At 41.9% G+C, this 9,625-nt stretch overlaps 1 protein-coding gene and 1 non-coding gene across 2 annotated transcripts; both read right to left on the minus strand.

Moving 5' to 3' along the window:
* Positions 1 to 186: 186 nt before the first annotated feature.
* trnad-guc (transfer RNA aspartic acid (anticodon GUC)) lies at positions 187 to 258 on the minus strand. The gene has a single exon. It is a non-coding gene; the product is annotated as a tRNA-Asp (tRNA).
* A 2,491-nt stretch (positions 259 to 2,749) lies between these two features.
* Positions 2,750 to 8,937, minus strand: LOC143000258 (STAM-binding protein-like A). Its single transcript, XM_076149509.1, has 10 exons — positions 8,808 to 8,937; positions 7,442 to 7,666; positions 6,122 to 6,197; positions 5,949 to 6,044; positions 5,025 to 5,406; positions 4,752 to 4,876; positions 4,487 to 4,624; positions 4,067 to 4,179; positions 3,818 to 3,917; positions 2,750 to 3,682 (listed from the first exon to the last, which is right to left on the minus strand). Exons 2-10 carry the CDS (start codon positions 7,642 to 7,644, stop codon positions 3,626 to 3,628), a joined length of 1,290 nt encoding a protein of 429 aa, XP_076005624.1. The 5' UTR covers positions 7,645 to 7,666; positions 8,808 to 8,937; the 3' UTR covers positions 2,750 to 3,625.
* Between the last annotated feature and the right edge of the window lie 688 nt (positions 8,938 to 9,625).

Here is a 9,625-nt window from a genome sequence, read left to right on the forward strand (position 1 = left end):
CAATTCTCTGGTTAACCACCAGATACCATAGCTCAAAATCTTATTCAGATGCAATTTTCGATCTGCTTTCAAACCATGCAGCCCTTTGTCCCGTCGCTGCTTAATGTGCGGCTGTTGTGAAATGCTGTATGATCGAATCTGGCATATCCATAATTCACTGTGGCTATCGTTGTAAAGAAAAGGAACCTCCCCGTCGGGGAATCGAACCCCGGTCTTCCGCGTGACAGGCGGAGATACTGTCCACTATACTAACGAGGACTGGTGGCTGTATTGGGATCGGACTGGAAAAGAATTTTAAACACCCAGGAAACTTTTGTACTGCAGATAAACATTATTTTGTCATACTCCCTGCGCCAACGTCTGTAGCTGTAGCTGCAGAATAAACGCCACGAAAGACCGCCTTCAATTCTTTACTCACCATCTGACAAATAATTTCCACAACAAACACAATTCTTCCAGTTGCCTCCAAACTTGTCCCTGGAAACAAAGTTCAGGGGTCTTGAAAATTGCATAGGGTGCTTTTCATCTCATTTACATAAACTTATCAGTTTTATTTTTTAGTTGCATCACCAAATAATAGCAGTGGGAGATGTGAGATATGAAAGGAATCATAAATAATGTCACAGTTGTTAATGAGATCACTGGCACACCTGATTTTAGTGACCTTGATGCTTCAAGGTGATGCAGACAAGCTACATTAATCATTCTGGTTGCAATCCACATTCTGGAGCAAATCATTCATTCTTCTAGGGAAGAAATCTCTGTGGCTCTTATGTCTTACTGTAGATCCAGATTCTAAACTGAATACCTCTGACTCATAGTTCCAGCCACATCACTTGAAAATATCCTCTCAGCACCAATGCCAAATCTTATCTCAACTATCTACATGCTTCTTGCCTAATGGGTGCACTTGTTTCTTTCAGGCAGCAACAGGTCACTCTCGTTGGAGACGTAAAAGGAATGTTTCATTCTGTGCACCTGCTCTCTGCTAAGAGGCCGCTGTTACGCTTCCTTCCTCCAGTCCATCATGAACTCCTTTTATGTAAATAACGGTCTACAAACTTTCCCATCTGGCAATGCTGCCCAGGTGCAGGTTGTCCTAGCCACAGATGTGTGATGGTAGTCATTTGTATAGACTTACATTGATCATTTTAGTCTATAAATGCAAGTCCACATCTTATTTTATTTAACAATAATTAGAGACGCATTTAAACCAAACAGGCACTGAAATTAAGTTTATTGGTCATGGGAAGCAGAAATAACCACATGGAAACAACTCTAATAAAGGCTTTTGTGAAATTGGAAATGTGCAAAACCAGGGAGACAGACATTAGAAGGGTTACCGTTTGTTGGTGGTATGAAAGATAAAGCCACTCCTAGAAGTGGGGGGAGGGAGATAATTTTGGCTTCATTTGCTTTTTAATGCTTTCGCTTTTGTAGTCTTCAGCACGGACATAGAATCTGCACACAGACACACACACAAACAATAAGATAATGCATGAAAGTACATAAAGTTCTATAATTATACCGTGCAATGGGAAGGAAATGATCCGTGCCTGTAATATGCTGGATTTTGCAATTTTGGATTCAAATTTCAGAACAGGGTTTCTGCACTCATAGAGAAACTCAAAAATAAGACATTTGCAAGATCAACATACCAGCAGGTCCTGTGTGTGTTTGAGTCAATATACAGAGCTGTGAGAAAGTATTTGCCCCCTTACAGATTTCTTCTGTTTTTGCTTTTTTGTCACAAATGTTTCAGATTATCAATTTTTAATATCACATAGATAACCTGAGTATATACAAAAATCACTTTTTAAAAGATGATTTCATTTATTCAGGGGAAAAAAGCCATCCAAACCAATCTGACCTTGTGTGAAAAAGGACAGCAAAAACACAAAGAAGATCATACTGACAGTCAAACATGGTGGTGGTAGTGCGATGGTCTGGTGCTGCTTTGCTGCTTCAGGACCTGGACGACTTGCCGTAATTGATGGAACCATGAATTCTGCTCTCTACCAGGAAATCCTGAAGGAGAATGACCCGCCGTCAGTTTGTGACCTTAAGCTCAAGCCCACTTGGGTTATGCAGCAGTACGAGGATAAGAATCACAAAATTCCTCCACAGGGATGTGAAAGACTCATTGCCAGTTACTTCAAACGCTTCATTGCAATTGTTGGGGGGCATAACCAGTTATTAGGTTGAGGGGGCAATTCCTTTTTCACATAGGGTCAGGTTGGTTTGGATAGCTTCTGTCCCTTAATAAATGAAATCCTCATTTAAAAGCTGTCTTCTGTATTTTCTCAGGTTATCTTTGTCTGATATTAAAATGTGTTTGATAATCTGAAACATTTGAGTGTGACAAAAAAAAGCAAAAACAGAAGAAATATGTAAGGGAGCAAACACCTTTTCACAGCAATGTTTATATTTCAGCATATCACATTGCCTAATTCAAACTACTTTGGCCTGGCAGTGATGATGACTCAACTTTCATGACTTATTCAAAACTCAAAACATTTCCGAGGCCTGGGAATCACATTTTCAAATTCATTTTACATCACAAAACCTTGCCAGTTCCTCCATCATATTGCAAGTGTGTGTATATGGGCATGCACTTCATTATTTCATATATCATATATCCTTCTGCTTGATTTAGTCTTCCTTCCTTGTCTCCTACCTCACTGGCCAAGTAATGTCATAAAAAATGGTTTAAATTATGGGAGAAACTGACAAAAAACAGCAGCATATATTAATTTAGACCAAGTTTATTTATTTCTTGGCATTTAGTTAAGATAATTATGCATTATTTTAAATTTGACCATCTACCCAGAGAAGGGAGCAAACATAAACAGATGTATGAATGAAGTCAGATTGTTAGGTGTGTGTAGTAAAAGGTACAGTACATTCAGATTACCTGGAGCACAAGTGTCCTGCATGTCTTAGGGTTTAGGTTTCCTTCAAAATAAACAGGTCAAAACTGGATCCATCAGAAACAGGAATGAAACTTCAAACTGAATCACGTTCAGATAAAGAATGATAATGTGGAGTGATAGGTTTTTGTATATAAAATATGTAATATATGACAGCAGTGCTGCCAGCAAACCTGAGTTACAGTCGGCTTTCATTTCATTCTCTCACTACTCTCAGCATCTCAATACCAATAGAACCAATTCACAAGACAAAAGAAAAACTTGATTTATGTCAAACTTAAGACTTTGATGATGACGATCCATGTTGGGGTCATCAAATGAATCCTCTTATCCTTGGCACTTATCTGTCAGGCATTACCGCGTTTGCTGAAAAATGACAAAACTAAACTTGGGTCACCTGATAGCTACATGTCACTGACAAACATACAAGGACATTAATGACAACAAAAAGGATGAATATGTTATGTAGAGAAAAGAGGTTATTTGGAAAGTGCAATAATGTGTGTGTGTGTGTGTGTGTGTGTGTGTGTGTGTGTGTGTGTGTGTGTGTGTGTGTGTGTTTGACACAGCAAATCAGTTCACAATGTTGTTCTCCTTGAAAGAACAGTCCGTGTAGATGGTAAATCATAGTACCGTCCTCAAAATAAAGTTTTTGTTTCTCAGACAGTCAGTGCGTGAGCTGGTGAAAACGACCATCAGCGCAAATCCAACATGGAGACTGTGCCGTCGGTGATAGTGACGTGTCCTGCGTGCTGTAAGGGAGAAACAAGAGTTACGTCAGCTTGTATCATTATCATTTCATTTTATTCAAGCAGAATAAATTGGCTAGATTGGGTAAAGTTGTTGAAATACAGTGAAGTGCGTCGTCCCAAAGCAGGTGTACTCACTGTAAAGAGGGGAGGGTCTCTGCTGTGAGGGTGAAAGCCTTTCTGTTTACATGTTGAGATCTCGTCTGTCCCTCGATCTGTCAACTTGAAGTAGCCGATTCTGCAATAATGAAGAACAAACGCTGTCACACTTCAGCTCAGAACTGACTTGAAGACTGCGTTGTGGCAATATACTGACAAATCTAAGGGCACCAAGCTGAAACCAGGCCACCGACAAAATGAGAAGAGCTTTTCTACCGACTGACTCACTCGTTAAACTTGGGTGAGCAGACGATAGCAATGGCCTCCGGAAGCATCATCTGGTAGGAGCAGTGGGTGTGGAGGTCGACGCTGGACAGGAAGGCTGTTTGTGTGGGGTGAGTCTGGGAGAAGTACACATGAGAGCCAGACTTCAGTTTACATGTTCAGCAAGTGTAGATGCAAAAACACACACAAGTCATTTGGTTTAAAAATTCAAACACAAGCACCTTCTGCAAACAGAAAGGAGGCAACAGGCAAAGTTGAGGGAAATTGCTTGAAGGTAAGAAACTCTTTTATGCATGTAACAGTCTTCAAAAATGATAAACGGCTCTAGAATCTTTGCTTTGTAATCCAAAAGGAGTTGGATCACTTAATGAGATGTAGAAAGTAAAGTCTGATGCTGGCTAATGTCTGCAGATCTTAACTCACATGGATCCAGCCCAGGGTGATGAGATCATACTGGTCCTGTATGAGGAAGAGTTCCTCCTCGTTTTCTGTGTCACAGTAGTCGGGCCCACCGGACTGCTTTGGTACTATGACATGAGTCACTGTAAACTCGTTTCTGGTCTAAAGCAATCACACCAAAAAATAACAGTTAGATCCTTTTTAATCATGCAATTTTATGTAATTTCTGTAATTTTGCACTGATTTTGGTGTTTCAATAAAAATATTCTATTTAAAGATTTGCCATTACCAGTTTGCCACACAGGATGCCACAAGTTTCGACTGCTCGGCTCGTGTTCGCTTCTGCCAACCTCAAAAAACCCCGGCACAGCTCAGCCGGGACAGCCAGATTGCGGAGGGCATCAACCATCGTATCTGCAAAGAGCATGGAGCAGAATAAACAAAAGCTGAAAGGGAAAGTTAGAGTCTGGATTCTTCTGAAACATGGTATAAACAAATCACTTCAGAAGAGGAAACACTTCAAAGCAGGAGACAGGATTGTGTTTGCAATCCTCCGACTCACCATTACCCACAGAGCCGGGCTTGAGTGATCGGTCAAAAGTAGGTCGATTGGTCCCTGTAGTGGGAAGGCCACCGGACTGGGAATTGGTGCCGCTCGACAGGTCCCCTGGGCTCTGAGGGGGGGTCGGGGAGACTGTGTGGGGAGGAGGGGGGCCCTGGATGCCTGGAAGGAGCATGTCAGGAGGAGGCGTGGCCGGTGTGGCAAACTCCAGGAGCACTCGTTGGCGCTCCTTCTCCAGCTCTTTGCGTCGAATCATCTCCTCAAAGGCACTAAACTGCTCCTGCTCCTGCTGACGCCGCTGCATATGAGCCACGCGTTCCCGCTCTGCGTCCAACGCTCGCTGCTTGGATTGCTCCCGTGCCAGGGCTTCATCTTCCTCTTTCTAAGCATAAACACAGAGGAGGTTCAATTATTACAAAGAGAATGCCATGAACCTTTTTTATTTATCAAACACTTTTTTCGGTTCAGTGTATTTTTCGGGTTAGCAAAGGCTGGCCATCATATTTATTTCTAAAAGATTGCTTATACTGTGTGGCATATGGTTGTTTCCACCTAGCAGTTCTGGACTTCAATAACAATGTGCCCCCCTCACACTCCCCCCTTTTGTCTTTGCCATGGCCCATGGTGCGTTTGAGAACTGTTGGTACACTGGATGCTGTCATCCTGTGACAACCTGCCCCTATGGGATCATTACCTGTACCTAAGTGACATTATCAATGATGTCATTCCAGTCTCCACAGAATGTCCGCTATGCAATCAGGGCACACTGGGACGCAGTGTCACTCGTGGCAAACAGTTAGGAGACAAGCAAAGACAAACAGACTTACAGGCTCTAGTTTTAATCATCAGTGTTGTTGTGCCTTCATGCTTACAGTGTTGAGACTATAATGACAGGAAAACATCAACACGTGAACTCCACTTTACCTTTTTCTCAAGGTAGTGTGCATGTTCTTGATCATATCTCCTCAGAAGAGCTTTCTTCAGGACCTCCGCTTGAGGGAATGCAACATCTTTCAGTCTCTGCAGCAGAAAAACAAAACACAGCTTTAGCAATTGATCGGTTGTCTAAGACGCACAATGAAATACTATATAAGCACCTTCAGAGTGTCCTTCTTCTCAGGAATGAATCCTGTTTTGTATTCCCGGTGCTTAGGAAGTTTCTCTATAAACAACCTGAGCAAAAAGAAAGAGATCTCATTATTAACCCATCAATTATTAACCCATCAATATTCCCATACAGCTGCACTTAGGTATAACAACTGTACCATAATCATTGTGACGGACTGTGACGGCATACATTGTATCTCATTGATTGAGTATCACTTGTGATCAATACCTTAGAGATGAAGCATCACTCATCATTACTCTTTTAGTTGTAATCCCCGCAGTGTGAAACACACAGCAAGGCAAATCAAAGCGTACATAAATGTCTGCCTTCCGCTGAGAATCTGTAGCGTTGGTGAGGAATATCCTCGGGGAAGTGAAGTTGATTTTTGCCACAGCCCAAGTATCCTCACCCCGCTTTATACAGGGAACCCCCCTAAAGAAACGCCAAAGGAGTCCTGCAAGGACGGTGGCGCTATTTTCCCAAACGCGGTGCTTTATTATTCAGCCCAACTCAGCTCCTGACCAGGATTGCTGGACAGCGTAAGTTACCGTGTTGACAGAATGGAACCAGATGTGAGTCTGCTTTGTAACATTGAAGAATCAGACTTGAGCTTCAACAACGCTGACTAACCCCTTAACTGTGCTTAGTAGTATAGTTCCCCAGGTGGTTCCTGGTTCATCAGGACTTCACTGTGGACCATAATGCTGGGGCTTCCCATGGCTATGCAGATGAACTGTGATGCGAACTGTACAGCTGCTGGGTCAGGTCAGGTCAACACAATTTAAAATAACTTTGTCTTCCTCCTCCTGTAGTAAGTCCTGTTTGGAATCTGTTGGGGCACCACAGCACCACAGCACCACAGACAGAGAATGATTGGCTGGATCAGCTTCGCCCGCTTTGTTTCTATTTGTAAACAAGGAGCACATGGCGGGGAAATGCCAACAAGACAGGGCGGGTGGCCAATTATTACCATCAGAACTTCCCTCGGCTCAACATAAACGGAGCCTCGAGCCTAGGTGAGTGAGGCTTATATTCAGAGCAATCTCCTTTTGATTTCAGACAGACAGCAAAGCCTGACAGAGCAGAATCGCTGCAATCTCCAAACCCCTGCAGGACCGTCACTGCCAAGCACAATACAAGAGCACAAACACTGTTCACCGTTATCCTTCTCCAATAAACACACCTGCTGGGGTTCCACTGCCACTCTGCCTCCTCCTGACCGGCAACACCACCATTGCGAATTTATAAACTAGTCAAAAGGTGAAGCCTTTGTAGAAATCACAAACTCCTGATTCCTTGCTGTACTTACGTGATGTACTTATTATAGAGGACAAATGCGTGCTCCACGTTGCCCTCGTCTGTGTAGATGTTAGCCATACGGATCATTTCCATGCCAGAGCGGAAGTAGCGTCGCGGTGGCACGTCGTCGTTCACATCAACAGTGCTTCCCTTCTTGATTAATGCCCGGACACGTTCGGCTGGGAGCAGGCTGACATCGTTGTGGTCTGCCATGATGACAGCCCGATGTGGTACGCTGAGGAGACAGAGGCAAGGTTTGATTTCACAGCGACGCTGCACAACTGACAACTTCACAAGTTCTTTGCATACGAGATATACAGTAATACAGTACAGTACTATTAATGGTAATGTGTTGAGCATATTGAGTATGAGCCATTAAAAGACACATAGATGCCACCTAACATTTCTTTCATTTTGGGGTACCTGAGGGAAAATAAATCAAAATAAGAGGAGCCACCTGTGATTCAATGAAGCCACCTAATTTCATCAGGCCCTGGTGGACTTGTTGAAGAATCCCACCTGATCTTAATCAGAATGTTGTAATAAGCTAAAGTAAACAAAGGCAGGGCTGCCCATATAAGGGCCATGTGCAAAAGATTGACTTGAAATTACAGAGAATTTAGGGATGGATGGTAGAATGACAAGAGGTTCAGAAAAACATTTATTATGAGGGTGCCAAAAATGAAACGAGTCACAAGAGGAACACATGGAAACATTGTTAAGCTCCTTGAATAGAGCAGCAAGATCATGTGATAAACTGTGTGCTCACATTTAGAAGATTATTCCATTTGAATCCTGTATTTGATGATTGCTGCACAGTTGTCAAATAATGATTGTAATGTACAACCTGGTCTTTCCAAGTATGATCTCCTTGCTGTTGGCCTTACCCGATAGAATTCTTATCAATATCTTTTTTATTTTTATTGAAGCAAGCATTTGACATGACAGTGCGCATACACTTATGAGTTAAGTTAATTTTTTTTAATAATGAATGATAACATACTAATAATAATAATTCTTATCTATATCTAAAAAAAAATAAGTGATTCGAACCAAAACCGGAAACCAAACAGTCCCTTTATGTCTCACACAAACACACACACACAGGCAGAGTTGATATCGTGCACTTGTCGTCCCCTCTCGGCGCAAACTCAGTATACACATTACATTCATCTCCACCTCTTCACAAACCGTTAGATCGCGGATGTTACTCAGACATTATTAACGCCAGGAGCTCTCGACATTTTGCTTCTTCGAATCAACGGACCATTAGCTGCGCCCAACTGTTAGCGAACTTAGCAGAGCCTAGTAGCTTCACAAGTCGACGTCTAAAGCGGAGTCTAACACACACATACACGTTTTATGAACATTCTTACCTGATAGTGTTGAGGAGTGACGTTTCCGCAGCCTACATGTGGCTAGATCAAAACAAAGCCCAAATTATTAGGGGCAATAAGGCAGAGTGCTCAGTGAGCTCTTCCTACATCCGGACACTTCCGCAATAACAACAACTTCCGCCCGACGGATTTCATTCGAATCAAAACCTTTTTGTTATCACATATTTTTACTATTGATACTGTTTATACTTCCGTGTGTGTTGAGTCAAATTGATTGATCCCAAGGAGAAAAGAAATCACATTTTCATGATTTTAATGTGTTGTATTAACCGGGTAGAGAATTAAATCACAGTTGACAGCATATTTGGCGTGCGGCATCAATCCATTATTACGGACATTCTACATCTACTTCTGATTCTCGATCTGTAATGACTGAAGATAACTGCGTCAAAATTGTTTATAACATACTACAACATCTTGGCTACACATTGCCTGGCAGTTGTATGTTTATATCCCTAATGCGGCACTTTTGAGTGACCTTATAAATGACAACTTCTGTTTTGTTCATATATCTTCTATCTATATCGCTAGTTTTTGAAAAAGAGTTTTAAAAAAATGTCACATCGCGCAATGTCAGAAAAAGTGATGGAAAAAAAACGGAAGCTACATTCAAAGCTGTATCACCATCTAAATTAAATGGAAAAATGGGTCCAGAGCTGACAAACCAACCAGCCATACCCAGACATAGTTTAAAGCGATTGTTTCATTATAGGAGCAAGCTATTTAACAATTGACAAAACAAAACAAAAAATTAAAAACTTTTGTATTGACTGTTTCCTCACCTCTTGCGTATCTTA

The sequence above is a fragment of the Genypterus blacodes genome, unplaced genomic scaffold (genome assembly GCF_046128005.1).
Source record: "Genypterus blacodes isolate CSIRO-AG114 ecotype Tasmania unplaced genomic scaffold, CSIRO-AGI_Gbla_v1 ptg000045l_1, whole genome shotgun sequence".
Taxonomy (NCBI): Eukaryota; Metazoa; Chordata; class Actinopteri; order Ophidiiformes; family Ophidiidae; genus Genypterus; species Genypterus blacodes.